The following is a 16,013-nucleotide window of genomic DNA, read 5'->3' as shown; positions in this document are numbered from 1 at the left end:
TTAGTCGCCTAAATAAAAAAAATCCCTAGTGAGCACCCGGAAGGAAGGAAGTGGGATGCAATCTCCGGTCGAAATGGGCGTAATGACGCCATCAAGCTTCGACTCAAAGCAGAGAAGACCCTCTCAACGTGCCTGTAGTCTATTTGAGCTTAGTTTAGGCTGGCATGCTAGGGAGTGGGGACTTGGGAAAGAGAGGAAGAGGGACGCCGGTTTCCCCTCAGAGATCGCCCTGTAGTGGTGGGTGCTGTCCTTGCAGGTTCAGCCATGGTGTTGTTCCTAGCACAGAGACTTATGCAGCCTGTAAGGGGCATGTGCAGCTTTTCAGGTCAGAGACTTTCTTTCCTTCTAAAGATGAGCTTCCTTCGTTCTGGGGAGGGTGGAAGTTTCTTATGCTAGGCACTCGGTTCCACTGTGTGTGCACTTTAGTTTCCACTATGGACAACGGAAACCAGTTTATGTAACTGGGTTATTAATCCAGTTAAAATACATTTCTATGATGAGACACAAAATCTTCAGAAGGTCATATTAGGTTAATCGGAATACTTCATATAAAGACAAAAGACAAAGGTTCTCGGGTGTTTAGGGTCGCTAAAACTACATCAACTTCTGAATTCAGAACTGAGGTCGTAAAAAGAGCATGGTTTTCAGACAATGCAGTTCATTAAAATCTCAAGATAGGACCAAAATATTATGTAGTAGAAATTCACATTTAATTTGAAATTCGTTACCTTAATTCATTTCTGGCCATGAATTAGCTGAGTTATATACTCATTTAAGTCTCATTGTTCTTAGCTGGAGAAATGTGTTTTAACTCTTCCACACAGAGATTAGTGGACTTGTGTTTTGAAGTATAGCTGGATTTTAGTTTTATGTGTTTTGTGTAGTTTGTGAAACTACCTGGTATAGTTTCTCTTATACTTGCATTTGTTCAAAGTTCTTTATTTTGGCCCTTCTATTTGTACATTTCTGATATATTTGTGCAATTCTATAAAAGCAAATAAAAATATCCATTGTTTCAAAGTCTTTTGTTTATCTTACTAATTTTGAATTGTTGAACTGGAAAAAAAATAATAAGGTTAAGCTTCCTTGTCAACCTTTGAAACAATCTGTTACACGTTACAGATTAAAAGGACATACATTAAAGGTTTTTAACTGAGAAACTGAATGCTAAAGGTAACCTAGTTCTTTTATATTTTTCATATTATACTGTATGTCACCTTCCAAAATGTGTACAAAATGAAGATTTATATGATAGGAAAACCTTTATGATCACACTGAGTTTTAAAGAAAACTCAAAGGAAAATTAAATTTATTTTTAAAAACTTGTTATGCTTGAATTGCTAGTTTATGGTGTAAAATAGAGAATCCAAACTCTCTGGGTAGCTGGATTCTATGCAATACAAGGTACACTTAACTTTATTGACATCAGCAGGCTTAGGCTGCAATCCTCTGCAAACACTTATGGGAGAATTAAGTTCCATTGAATTCTGTGGGACCTCTGAGAATGCAATGACTGGATTGGGTAGTTTGTAGTCCTGAGCACCCTTTCTAGGAATAAAGTTCTTCGGAGCTCAGTAGTATTTGCACCTGAGGGTGCTGCTGCAAAATGCAAGCGGTGAGGGAGGTTGTATTCCTCTGCATGTTTACCTGATGGTAGACCCTTTAAATTCGGTTGGATTTATTTCTACATGAAAATGTGGGCAGCTTATTCATACAGTACTTATATTGGAATATGTCCTATTGAGTTTCTGAGTAAACATGCAAAGTATAAAGCTGAAAAGTTGCATTCCTGAGCAGATTTATGAGGGGTAATAACTGGGTAATTCCTTCTAGTAGACAGTCATCACTCTAGTTCAGTGTTTCCCAACCGGTGTTCCGCGGCACACTAGTGTGCCGTGAGACACCGGCTGGTGTGCCGTGGGAGGGAGGCGGGCGAGTCGGGCGGCGAGAGGCGGCGGCGGCGAGGATCCGCGTCGAGCCGGGGGCGGCTCCGCGGTGGTGGTGCCGAGCGGCGGGGCAGCGCGCGCAAAAGGGAGGAGCGCGAGACAGCGGAGGAGGAGGAGGCCGGCATGTCCGGGCAGCAGCAGCAACAGCAGCAGCAGCAACTCCCGGCGACGGCTCCTCCTCCGCCCGCTATCGCCGCCGCCACCACAACAGCCGCCACCGCCTCAGCTGCCGCCGTCCCTCAGTCCCTCGCTCTGCTGCCTCCTCCCACCCCGGCAAGGGGAAGGGAAAAAACGTTCACTTTTGTGCGTCCCTCCCGGCGTGACGCTGCGCGCTGACGTCATGGGGCGGGGCTTTAATGGTGGTGTGCCGCGAGATTTTTTTCCGGTAAACAGGTGTGCCGTTGCCCAAAAACGTTTGGGAAACACTGCTCTAGTTTCCATTTTCTTCAGTGAGTATATAGTCCAATCTCATGCATATTTACTTGGAAGCACCTATTGTGTGCAACTGGGCTTGCTCCTAAGGAAGTGTGTATAGGAGACCCTGAACCTATGCAGAGACTGGGTTCCACAGCTGCAGCCCTATGCAGAGTTTGGCACCCCCAACCCAACTTAATTCAATGGTTTTTATGCACAGGATTTCAACCTCAGCTACTACTGATTTTCTCTAGATTGTATTCTTGGTCTGTAATGATGTCTATTAGCAATTTTTATGTACCCACCTAGTTGCCCACTCTTGTGAATGTTAGCAGTTTATTCAAATATAGTATTTTGGCATTTGAATGAAATACTTTGATACCCGCCCCCCTCAAATAAGTCTGATTCTCAATATTTTCAGTATATTCCAATTGCATATGAATAAAATCTATATTGATAAGAGTGCATTAATAATTGGACAGGCGGTAAAATGTTTTTGTGTCATGTGGTAGTCCCTACTCAGTTCCAAGGAAGAGAAACATAAGCATTACAAGGTCTACCAGGGCAGAGGACAGTTAGGACAGTGTCCTTACAAAACAAATACAGTACTGCTAAAAATACTGTGTTGCACAGGAAGAGATAAAAGGAATACCAGAATGTAACTTGCAATACAGTCACATTCTTACACACACACACACACACACACACACACACACACACTTTAATCTCATTGTATAGTTTTGGAAGGATGGTTAGTTAATAGAAACATCACTACAATATTTTAGTTATATTGTAGAACAGGTGTGGGGAACCTGTGCCCTCCCCAGAAGTCATTGGATTGCAGCTCCCAGCATCCTTGATCATGGACCATACAGACTTGGGCTGATGGTAGCTGGAGAGCACCAATGTTTGGATAATCACAGGTTTCCTACCCCTCTAGTAGAAGAGTATCAGTTAACCTTACCCTGGTAAAAGGAGGGTAAGCACCATGGCTAAGGTATTTGCAGCCTTTGAGATGGAAATAAAACCTGAGGACAGACAAACAAAAATCTTAAAAGTGATGTCCTTTCTGAAAGTTAAAGAGAATTTGTGCAATTCTGTTCTGTCACATTTGTAAGTAAATTGAAGATTTAAATCTTTTTGAATCTCCCATCCATAGCTACTTTTTGGAGTAAGTACTTGTGAATTCAGTGGGGCTTACATCTGAGTAGACATTTATAGGCTTGCATGTGGATTTGCCTTAGAAGAAAAGTGAAAAGAACAGTGCTTAAGAATGGCAAGCGTGTGACTTGACTGTATTACACCTAGAAAGGTCTTTCAGCTTGACACAATGCAGCTGTTTTCTTTTAGACTGCAAGTTCTGTTTCTTTCGGAATTTGTCCATCCAGCCTGTTGAGCAAAGGAAGATTCCAAACCGGTACCTAGGTCAACCTAGCCCTTTCACACATCCACATCTTCTGAAACCAGGTAAGGATCATTTCAGTACAGTCCTAAGCATATTTACCCAGCGGTAAGAAACACTCTATTCAGTGGGACTTACTCCCTGCCATGTTTGCATAGGATAGCATCCACGGACACTAGTTTCTAAGCTGTGTCATTAGATTCTTTTTATTTTGCATGAAGAGGAGGAAAATTGTACATCCTTAGTGGAATTCGCATTCAGAAAGTATTTCCTAAAATTCCAAAGAGGTATCATCCCAGTGTATGCATTTCTCAATCAGTTCAGAATCATTGCTTAAAATAATAGAGCATCCCAATATGAGATAAAACTTGAGATAAAGTTTTAAGTATAGAACAGTGAAATGGGAGAATGGAAAGTGTACATGTGTGAGCAAAGGCAACATGTAAACCAAGCAGGTATGGCAAACAAATATTTCCATGAGATCAGCAGCAGGAAAAAAATTACACATACAGTGGTACCTCGGGTTACAGTCGCTTCAGGTTACAGACTCCGCTAACCCAGAAATAGTACCTCGGGTTAAGAACTTTGCTTCAGGATGAGAACAGAAATCATGCTCCAGTGGCGCGGCGGCAGCAGGAGGCCCCATTAGCTAAAGTGCTACCTCAGGTTAAGAACAGTTTCAGGTTAAGAACGGATCTCCGGAACGAATTAAGTTCTTAACCCAAGGTACTACTGTAGTTCTTATGATTGACAGAACTTACCTCCTTCCCTAAGAACTTTTCTTAACACCAGTTCCATATTTTCCTACCTTCAGAGTTGCAGCAGGTGGGCAGAATGTCAGGTCCTTATCATAGCACTGAAAATCTGGAATACCTTCCCATGTCAGTCTGGGCCCATATTTATGGGTCTTCAAGTGGACAGGGAAGACAGTTTTGTTTCCAATAGGCCTTTAGGTCATTTTATTGATGTGCTTCTGACAGAAGAGTGGAATAAAAAAGTTTGTAAATAAAAAAAAAAAACCTCTGTCTGTTTGATTGACATTTGTAAATTAGGCCTGGGACTGTCATTTAATTGTACAGTCATACCTTGGAAGTCGAACAGAATCCATTCTGGAAGTCCATTCAACTTCCAAAACGTTCAAAAACCAAAGTGCGGCTTCAGAAGCTGTGGGAGCCCCAACGGACGTTTGGCTTCCAAAAATCATTCAAAAACCGGAACACTCACTTCCAGGTTTCAATTGTTGGGGAGCCGATTTGTTCAGGAGCCAAGGCGTTCGAGATCCAAGGTACGACTGTATAGCTAGCAATCAATGTACCAGAAAAGGAATCATTCACCCACACTTGAAACTCATGGTTATTCAACCATGCTTTCTTCCGAAAGTGACAATCCTTTTCCTTTATCTCAAACACCTTTATTTTCCATTTGTATTCTATGATTTGCCCCTCTCTCTCCAAACATGTATCCTGTTGTCATGCATGTTTAAGTCCCACTGAGTTCAATCAAATTAGTATCGGAATGCACTGTGTGGTTATTTGTGTATTATTTTACACCCTGCCTTTCTACTAGTAAGTTAAAATTACATTACTATGGGCTGGTTCACGTGTCATTTTAAGTATGGTTTAAAGTGAACATATTCTTGCATGTGACTAAAATAACATCCAGTTTATTCCTTCTGCTCCACTCTTGCTGCTGCTGCTACACTGCCAGAATCTAAGCTAGGCTTTGGCTTTGCATTATGTCTGAACCCAGGCTCATGCTGTGTATGGAAAGAGACAAACCATAAACCCAGGTTCAGATATGATGTGAAGCCAAAGCATGGCTTAGCTCCAAGTAGCATGGCAGTGGCCATGGTGAGGAAGGAGCGAAGCGTCCACAGTTATGGTCCCATATTTAGCACATTGCAAGTATACTAAAGCTTAATTGTGGTTTCAAGTGGTCTGCAAACTGGGACAAAATATTACTGGATTACTATAAAACTGAACCCTTATTCTTCCATTCCAATATAAGAGAGGCCCTAACGGAACATGTAGTCCAGCAATATGCTTCCCACAGCAACTGTCCAAATGTTTCCAGGAAGCCTCCAATCACAACATGAAGAAAACAACCCTTCCCTACTGGTTTTTCCTACAGCAACTGGAATTCACTGGCATGTTGTCTCTGAGTGTACTTTTCAGCCTGCACTGTACTTTCTTCATTATGGGTTTGATCCAGTGGAGGCACCTGTTAGTTGAAGTGGGAGGCACAATTTTCACCAGTTCTACCTCTTGCCTGCACCACCTCCCATGCTATTCCGGAGGGTCCTTCAGCAGAGGTGCAAAGGCTGGAACGAGCAGAGGTTGCCTCCACTCCCTTTCATTAGCAGGTGTTGGGAGTGACCTTTCTAGGAGTAGAATGCCACTCGTGGGATCATTAGAGGCAACCCAGACTATTGTAAAGGAAAAAATTCTGAATGCAAGGTAGCCATATGAAACAGGTAGCATAAACATCTAGGCAAAGACCCAGCCTTTCTCAACCTGTGGGTCCCCAGATGTTGCTGAACTACAACTCCCATCACCCCTAGCTAGCAAGGCCAGAGCTCAGGGATGATGGGAGTTGTAGTCCAACAACATCTGGGAACCCACAGGTTGAGAAACTCATATAACTGCTTGCAGCATTAGCCGCCTATCAATTTCACTGCGACTTCCTTCCATGTAAGCTTGCTTAGGGATTGTAGCCTAAGGGTGCAGTTCTCATATAAAACGTCCCACTTAACTTCATTAACATGTACAAGTGCAGGATTGTGGTCATAGATTATGCCAAGAGTGTACCTCATTTGCAATCAGCAGCTCTTGTTTCCTCAGTCCAGTTGTGTTAAAAAGACTCCATACTTTGCATTCTTTGCAGATAAAATGTGGCTGACAGATTAAATCTGCAGTTCTGAGAGAGAGAATTTTTCCTTGGAGCTATTAGGTACATAGCTTATAATACTAAAAATAGTCCAATGATCGTTCACTGTTAGAAACTTGATAATTTTTGGAGAACTTTTCGCTGGGCAATCTAATATCTCTTCTGACTTCACCTGAAAGGTTGCACCCAGCACTACCATTGCCTGTTCAATATCCAGAAGCTGAAAAAGTGTAGTATTTCAATTGGGTTAAAGTGTACCTATTTTCTTCCTCCATCATCACCTATTCTCCAATCTAAAAATTAATGTCCTTATGTTAGTTTGTGGAATGCCTTGAGAATTGATGTTAGTTAATTTCAAATGGAGCTTTTTCTTCTTACACATGACTGTGAAATACGCTGAGTATTTTTACAGATTGGAGCAGGGCAGGGGTAGTCAACCTGTAGCGCTCCAGATGTTGCTGGACTGTAATTCCCATCACCCCAGCCATTGGTTATTCTGGCTGATGCTGATGGGAGCTGGAGTCCAGCAAGTTTCCCACCTTGGAGTAGGGAAAAGAATAGTGATGAGGAGAAAAGGGGGTGTGAGGTGTAAAGGAGAGTCAATTGAGAGGAGCAATGACATGCTAGAGGAGGAGAATTTGCTGCTTAGCAGCATAGCGCAGAAAATTAACAGCATGAAGAGGTGTTTTTGAAAGAAGAATAGCTATTTTGATTTCTGTTCACAGGAGAAGTAACACCGGGGTTGTCGCAAGTGGAGTATGCTCTCCGTAGGCACAAGTTGATGGCTCAGATACACAGCGAGGTGCCAGGCATGGACCACACAGTGATTCTGCTATCCAATCCTACCTACTACATGAGCAATGATATTCCATACACCTTCCACCAGGACACTAACTTCCTGTATTTGTGCGGGTTCCAGGAGCCTGACAGCATCTTGGTGCTACAGACTGTGCCTGGCAAACCTTTGCCATCCCACAAAGCTCTATTGTTTGTCCCACGGCGGGATCCAAGCAGGGAGCTATGGGATGGACCACGGTCTGGTACAGATGGGGCAGTGGCTCTCACGGGCGTGGATGAAGCATATACCATAGAAGAGTTTAGGCACCTGGTGGCTAAATTGAAAGGTAAGAAGAAGAAGAAGAAACATATAGGAGATGTGGATTGGTAGGAGTTTCGGCAGGGTGTACAAAGCCTTTGGGCAGGTTGCTCACAGGTGGAGAGCATAGTGGAAACATGCAAAGGAATTTTGTGCTCGCAGCTACCTGGTTGTAATTCCCCCCCACACCCCTTTAAAAATATTTGAGAAAAATTACATAATTAACATTTTAGATTCTCCTGCGATTGTTGGATGGCCTGTGGCTCAGGGATCTTTACTAATATAGTAGAAAAATCACAGAAGTCTTCAGTACCGTGGCAAACATTTGCATTGTCCCTTCAGGATCCCTTTATTTGAATAATGACTATTAGGGAAGAATAATGTGTCTACTTGACAGGCTTGCTTCTTTCTGACATAAATCATCCAAAGGCCTGGTTTTCCATAAGATTAGATGACATATTTACATTGAGGGAAGTGGATATCCTATTTACACAGACAATTTTCTGCTGTGAAATATCTATAATTGTATCCTACATTTTAGATCCTACATTGAGCCGGTGTGTGTGTGTGTGTGTGTGTGTAATGACCTCCAAGGTACCTTCCAAGTCTATGATTTTCTCAGCTTATAGTTAGCTGGAAGCCTCATACCCAGCATTGCTCAGGAATTATAAGTATTAAAATCAGTGCAGGTTTGAAAGGTTCAGTCTGCTACCTTGATTCAAAATTGTATTCAAACAGAGATGAAAACCTGCTGTTTGATCCCAGGAACCATCATGTAAAGCTTGGTGAAGGTACCTTAAGTGATGTCCTCAGATGCATGGAGAACAGGCAAACTTTCCAAAATATATAGTTGTACAATTTTGTTTCTAAGTGGACGGTGCATTAGAATAAAAAGAATAGTTTCAGCAATAGTTCTTGCTAATTCCTTTCAGGCAGATTTTCAAAGTACTGATTTCCCCCAAGATATATATGGCTAGTTAAACTAACATGTGTTTATATTCTGTTTCACAGATGAATCTAGCATGGTTTGGTATGATTTTGCTAAACCTGTGCATCCACAACTCCATTCTGATTACTTGCTACACCTGGCAGAAGTCAAAGCTAGAAGCAAGAATCGTATCCGAGCAATCAGGCACTTAGTGCAAAACCTACGACTGGTTAAATCTGCTGCAGAGATTGAGAGAATGAAGATTGCTGGCAAGGTGACATCACAGGTACGGGACAAGGCAGTTGTGCCTAACAGGATGTTAACAGAAAATCTGGCATGGTGCAGAAACACTTTTCAAAGGGGAGATGGGATGTGGACATACTTGGGTTGCTTCTGGCTGGATGGTTCTGGGGACTGTTCTTTTATAAATGGGTAATCCCAAGGAAGATACATTCTTCAATTTTATGGGAAGGCATTTGTATACTAAGCTTTCCAATATGGCAGCACAACAATTTATTGGCTAACACAACAATTAATTTCTTACAAAGTAATTCAACAAAACACCAATCAGGTGGGAACCAAATGTACTTGATCTTCTTCGTTATTACTTAGTTTCACAATCTGAGCCAATTCCATCTTGGGTTGTGTATCTAGTGACATCCCGTGGTTGGTCTTAGAATGCAGTGTTTTGAAATAAACTTTGAGGGGCATTTTTAAGAAGCAGAACTGGCCTTTACAAATCCATAATAATCCATTATGGAAATGATTTCTGATCTTGTGGGATAAGATCAATTTCAAATTAAATTTGAAAACATGCTGTTTGACTATAGATTCTTATAACAATATATTTAATGATAGTAATTCCTGGTTCGCCTTTTCCAAATAGGAATATTGCTAAGAATAAAAAAGAGCCTTTCGGGATCAGACCAAAAGCCCATCTATTCTAGCACCCTATTCTCACAGTTGCTAGTCAGGTGCCTATAGGACGCATTCAAACAGGACATCAATGCAACAGTCCTCCCACTTTTGTTTACCTAGCAACTAGTATTCAGAGGCCTGGCACCTCAGACACTGCAGGTGGTACGCAGCCAGCACAGCTATCAGCAATTGGTTGTGTTATTCTCCATGAATTATTTTAACCCCTTTTAAAGCTATCCAAATTGGTGTTCATAATTATGTATTGTAGTGGTGGATTCCATTTCTCTGTCCAGAATCTTCCAACATTCAGATTTCTTCTCTAGAACAGTGTTTACCAGCCTATGGGCTGGGACCCACAAGTGGGTACCAAAGCCCGTGAAAGTGGCTTTATAAGTAAATCCAGCACGATTATTGCTCTTAATCTTACAACTTTTTGTTTTGTTGGCATATACTGTGTTGCTGTGTTCATGCTTGTCACCATAAATATTCATGTTGCTTTAGATAAGCTTTGCAACTTTATTTACTCATTAAGGACATTATTTTATTGCATTGTAAAAGAAAACAATGGTTTGGTGTCAAGTGACTGAGGATACAGGCTTAATTTGGGCATCACATTAAGCCATGATTACGTAAGATGAAGGTTAAGCATGAATTTTCAAGTAAAGAATCACTACTTTAGATTAGAAAGCAAATCAGTATCAGAAACCATGGCTTGTGCTAACTGTGGCTTGGTTTGAATTGAATTGAGTAGTTATAGCTCTGCTTCCAGAGGCTGCTGTACCATAAAGGCAGAAGTGACTGGTCTGGACAGATTGCCTTGAGATCTGTGTCTGGACAGATTGCCTTGAGATCTTGGCGCATGCAATGTGTTTTTCTCCCATGTTTGGCTACCTTGTTTAACTGGGTGTTAGATGTGGAGGACATACCTGACTAATGGTGGTTTTCCCAAAGCCAAGAAGAGATCCCAAGCATTTGGAATCTTGCCGCCATATTTCCCTCCTCACCAGGATTAGAATGTATTTACAGCAGTCCTGGCAGATATACATCCAGACCCAGGTGGGCTTTATACCATGGAGGCAAGCTAACAACTGTGTGATAAACTGAAAGATGCTGTACATAATTGACCCGGCTTTGTTTCAGACTTTCATGAACAAACCTCTGTCAGCTTTTGAGGGTAATGACAGAAACAGGGGTATGGTTTTGAAAATTTTTACAATCCTAATACAATGGTTACCTCGGGTTACATACGCTTCAGGTTACAGTCTCTGCTAACCCAGAAATAGTGCTTCAGGTTAAGAACTTTGCTTCAGGATGAGAACAGAAATCGTGCTCCGGCGGCGCAGCAGCAGCAGGAGGCCCCATTAGCTAAAGTGGTGCTTCAGGTTAAGAACAGTTTCAGGTTAAGAACGGACCTCCAGAACGAATTAAGTACTTAACCCGAGGTACCACTGTACAAATATCTCCCTCTTTTGTGGTGCAAAAGCTAGCATGGGAAATGGGTGTGGGGATTTGGGGTCAGGTCATTGTCATAAAATGTGGCATGTGAAGTCTCTTACCTGCAGTCTCTGCTGATACTTAGGACAACTTTCTTAAGCTCGTACATTGGTGGTTTTATGTACCAGTTCAAGTGGCCATATTCAGAGTAGTGGTAATGCTCCGTGTTGGCTGTGAAATGCTGTGAAAGAGGCATTTCACAGCAGTAAAAGCCTTCTGGGAATAGCTGTAGAGATGAATGTCATCACAGGCCATAGATCGGTTTTGGGTCCTAAGTTATGCTTATTCTATATTTGACTTTTTGACAGGCATTTGTTGAGACAATGTTTGCAAGCAAATCTCCAGTGGATGAAGCATTTCTGTATGCTAAGGTATGTGCTTTGTAGTATCCGAGAAAGCATCATAATTCTTCATGCAGTTGGGATTGATTGATTGATTGATTGATTGATTGATTGAATTTATATACTGCCCTTCATAAGACCTCAGGGTGGTTCACAAGATAAAAATACAGGATAAAAGCACAGATAAATAGAACAAAAACAAAACAATAACATCCCCCCCCTTAGTATTGCATTGACCTCTTAGGCAGCAGTTCTATGCACACATACTTCATAGGGGACACTGCTGGCGCTGTGGTCTAAACCACTGAGCCTCTTGGGCTTGCCGATCAGAAGGTTGGTGGTTCAAATCTGTGCGACGGGGTGAGCTCCTGTTACTCTATCCCAGCTTCTGCCAACCTAGCAGTTTGAAAGCATGCCAGTATGAGTAGATAAATAGTTACCACTGTGGTAAGGTAAGCGGGAAGGTAAGCGGCATTTCTGTGCACTCTGGTTTCCATCTTGGTGTTCTGTTGTGCCAAAAGCAGTTTAGTCATGCTTGGCCACATGACCCAGAATTTATGCTCCCTCGGCCTGAAACAAAAAGAGCGCCTCACCCCTTTGACTGGACTTAACTGTCCAGGGGTCCTTTACCTTTACCTTACTTTATACTTCAATAGGACTTGCTTCTGAGTAGACATGTGGAGGATTGTACTGTTAGTTTTCCTTCTAAAACAACAATGAGTGCTTAATATAGGCCTTTGCTCTGCCACAACTCATTATGCATCTTTCCCTAAACTTAATTCCTTTCAAAAGGATAACAGACATGGGAGTGAGGCTGCAGAGAAGTTTAGGAAAAACCTGACAAACCTTAAGAGGTGTTTACAATTTTGCATTTGTTAGTCAAACAACAAACATTTTTATTTCATATGCACTCATATGAGGGTTTTATACCTTCATATCCAAGAATGTGTATTTCTTTCACACGAGCATAATGACTTGACTATTTCTATATTGTGCATTGTACTGAGCTATAAGTCTTTCTTCCCTGCATAAGAAATGAATTGGCTAGGATATGGATTGAGCCTGCCACAGAGAATGTGCTTAATGGAATTAGAAGTGCCTCCTGCTTTTCCACATTTCTTTCAATCAGTTCATCCAATGAGCCCAAATCAGAAGCATCAAGAAGATAAATACAACAAATGGGAGAATTGTCTGAGGCAAAGGGAGTTGTGTAAATCTGTAATTGATTTAGCCACTTAAAAACTACCAGTGAATTCAAGCCCAGCATTGTATCCTCTACACCTCATTGGTTTGTTGTCCGATGCACAAGCAGAAAAGGGCTCGGATGTGTACTGTGCAATCCTGAGCCAGAATTAATGGGTTTTCTTATTTCCAACTTAATTATTCCAGTTCGAATTTGAGTGCCGGGCTCGTGGTGCTGATATTTTGGCTTATCCTCCTGTGGTTGCAGGTGGCAACAGATCCAACACCTTGCATTATGTGAAAAACAACCAGCTCATCAAGGTAACCAAACGGATTCTGACACTTCTTACTGCAACCTACTGATAACTTCATCTCTCTGAAGCCTTGCAAAACTATTTGGAGTTTTATTCTGACCCATGTTTGCTGTTTTGTGCACCCCTCAGAATTGTGACCTCTGCTTCCTGGGTGTATGTCCACACCATCTCTTACCATAGTTAGCTTAACATGGAGGAGAGGGTGTGGTCAGGAGTATGCCTCAGCAAAGCCTGAGCTATGGAGTGACTCTGCAGTGCTTTTTCCTTGTTAGGTTTGCATATCTGACTTGAATCCGAGAAGCTGTAACATTTATCTTGGGTGTTGTCCTCACAGAGTTCACGTGGACTGGTTCCAAAACTACTGTTGTTTGGCAAATCTTCCCATTAAGATCTTCGGTTTGACAACTGAACCTTCACTGTTCAATGATAGTAATTGCCTTCAGAGGGTGTCTACACATAAATCGTTGTGTGTGTGTGTGTGTGTGTGTGTGTGTGTGTGTGTGTGTCTTAGTAAAGGAGGCTTGCATTCTGCAAGCAAAGAAAGGAGTGATGAAATCTCGGAAGTTGCCAAAACAAGATTTATTTGGCCCAATACATTTTGAAATGTGCTGAACAGCAAGTCAGTCAGAAGCACTCCAAACTTAGTGTGCTTAATGAGCAAATAGTGTTTAGGTCAGATAAGCCTTGTTTCATAAGCCAATACAATATTTCATTCCCTGTCTTTTTTCTGTTAATTGTGTTTTCTCTCCAATTTTTTTGCATTCAGCAAGCATCAGTTTTACCTGCCTGCTACTGGAAGCACCCCTTTCCCAAATGCAAATATTTGAAGAGACAGTGGAACTCCTGGTGCCCAACATTCCACCCCATGTACAGATTGGCTTATCCTGTGTTGGCATGTCTGGTCACTTTTATGCTTTAAACTTCATGTCTCAAGTTTTAACCGTTAAGAGGCAAATATGTCAGGTTTTCACACTTCAAAAATTGCTATGTGCTGAATTTTGATATGGTGGCTGAGTGATTTATTTAAGTTGAAGAGTGATTTATAAACAGCTCCATGTATGACAGGAGTGGGGCACCTGTGGCCCAACAGATGTTGCAGGGCTACATACAACTCTCATCAGCCGGTCCAGTCCATCAGGGGTGATGGCAGCTGTAATGTAGCATCTTCTCGAAAGCCAAAGGTTTCCCTTCCCTGATATATGACTACCTGTGTACTAAACTTAACCTTTCTTGCTAGTGTGGGAGCACATTGATTTTGGAGGTACAATTTGAGTCCCCCATTCTGAATGAGACCTATACAAACATCACCATTTCAGATTTTTCTAGTAATCAGCACACCGTGGAAGTGTCCTGCGAATCCAATGTGCCTATACTGTTCTAGAGTCTAGCTACAGCCTAACCCATCCAGATGTTGTTGGACTGCAACTCTCATCATCCACGACCATTGACCTTGCTAGGTGAGGCTGATGGGAGTTGTAGCCCAAAACGCTTGCAGGGCACCAGGTTAAGGGAAGGCTGTTACATTATTTCCTACTGTGTACCAGTGTCATTTGTGAAGGGTAGAAGAAAGATGCTGGAGGCAACGAAAATGTGTTTGAAGGCAAAGAGAGTCCTCCAGGGAGCAGAGCCAATTTCCAAGTCAGTGTAGAAAATATCTACCTTAGAGAATATTTTCAAACAGTCATCTTCTGTATCACCCTTTCTTCAACTCTGGTAATTGACTAGATACCTATTCGGATGTTACAAGCTTGGGAGGGTCCCATGTTTGCTGTACGTTATTGTGGCTCATATTGCATGAATCAACCCGACTGAATGGTCTGGCTGATGCCATCAACCATCAGGGTTGCTGGCATAGAAATAATCACACTGTCTAGCCCAGTTACATGGCTATTACTTGTATATATTAACCACCATGATGGCAAAGCCTCAAACTCAAGTGGTTTTGCAGCAGCGCCTGTCCTTGAGGGGCGTGTGATCATTGACCCATTGAAGAGAGCAGTGAAGAAAGAGCAGGACTAAGACATCTTAAAAAGAGGACTGCACAGTCCTGTTCCTGAATGGCTTATTGAGATACACATTACTAAAGTAAAACCAGCTCTACTCTGTCCCAGGGTACTTCTGCCTACCCTGTATCTAGAGACAGGGACTCCCTCTCGAGAAAGCCAAGGAAAGAACTTCTGGGACATTCTCACACATCTAGATCAAATATGATGCTCCTTGTGGGGGGAATAATAAGGGACTATATTTCTGCACACAAAAAACTGAACAGATGTAATGCATGTTCTCGTATCTGGATGGTCCCTGCAGAATTCCCCTAACACTGTTTCCCCCTTCTTAGTTTGAATGCAGTGTCACAGAGTCCAGGTCTTGATTATTCAGTCATTTAAGAAAAGTATTTCTTCAGAAGTAGATGTTCTCTTCCTTCCTTTCCTTACAAAGAAACTGGTGAATGGGGCCACATGATGCCTGCCAGTTCCCCAAATTATGATGCTTTTTAACAGGTGACTAATAATTGCTGGGGGAAAGGGAGGCTTTTGACTAAGGAAGGGATTTCACTGTTCTGATTACTTGGAGGGAGATGGGGGGGATATAGGAATGATAATGAACAGCTGAAGCTCACAAGCACAGGGAGGCCCTCTTGTCGCAGGGCAGCAGGTGGACTCTTTCTAGAGTAGCATATTACTGGTGAGACTCAGTTCTTAAAACGAGGTCTTTTATCTCCACCGTTCCCTTCTGGAACTTAAGAACACTGATCACAGCTGCCATGAAATGGATTTCGAGGTTTATCAGAACAACAGAATCTTTTGTATGCATTCCACCCAGTTGAGCTGAACTGTCACAGAGATCACAATAAGGTTTTAATATGCTTCCAGCATGTTATAAAATAATACTATATCAATCCTATTAAAATAAGTTAATGGTGTGGTTTTTTAAAGACAGTGAGTGTGATGATTACGTCTGTCCCATTCAAGTCTCAGCAGGCAGGCCTCATACTGCAAGCCGTCTGTGATTTTAATAAGAACCCATCAAAATAGGGTGACCATTTACATTTAGAGGGACTTACATAAGGTGGAGAGCATGAAGTCGGCATC

General features: G+C 42.0%; 1 protein-coding gene across 2 annotated transcripts in view; it reads left to right on the top strand.

Moving 5' to 3' along the window:
• Positions 1 to 97: 97 nt before the first annotated feature.
• The window catches only part of XPNPEP3 (X-prolyl aminopeptidase 3), a 25,677-nt gene continuing 9,761 nt past the window's right edge, over positions 98 to 16,013 (top strand). The window contains exons 1-7 of one of the 2 annotated variants that reach the window (XM_082241303.1): positions 1,150 to 1,173; positions 3,711 to 3,827; positions 6,646 to 6,711; positions 7,374 to 7,772; positions 8,756 to 8,958; positions 11,393 to 11,455; positions 12,815 to 12,928. In XM_082241303.1, coding sequence (XP_082097429.1) covers positions 7,430 to 7,772; positions 8,756 to 8,958; positions 11,393 to 11,455; positions 12,815 to 12,928 — 723 coding nt within the window. In that variant the 5' untranslated portion in view covers positions 1,150 to 1,173; positions 3,711 to 3,827; positions 6,646 to 6,711; positions 7,374 to 7,429. Of the gene's footprint in view, positions 326 to 1,149; positions 1,174 to 3,710; positions 3,828 to 6,645; positions 6,712 to 7,373; positions 7,773 to 8,755; positions 8,959 to 11,392; positions 11,456 to 12,814; positions 12,929 to 16,013 lie in introns of those variants that run through there. The other variant, XM_082241302.1, reaches the window with a different exon arrangement.

Source organism: Podarcis vaucheri, assembly GCF_965113315.1.
Source record: "Podarcis vaucheri genome assembly, chromosome: 10".
NCBI classification, from domain to species: Eukaryota; Metazoa; Chordata; class Lepidosauria; order Squamata; family Lacertidae; genus Podarcis; species Podarcis vaucheri.
Note: the sequence above shows the minus strand (reverse complement) of the source record. Positions and strands in the feature narration are given on the sequence as shown.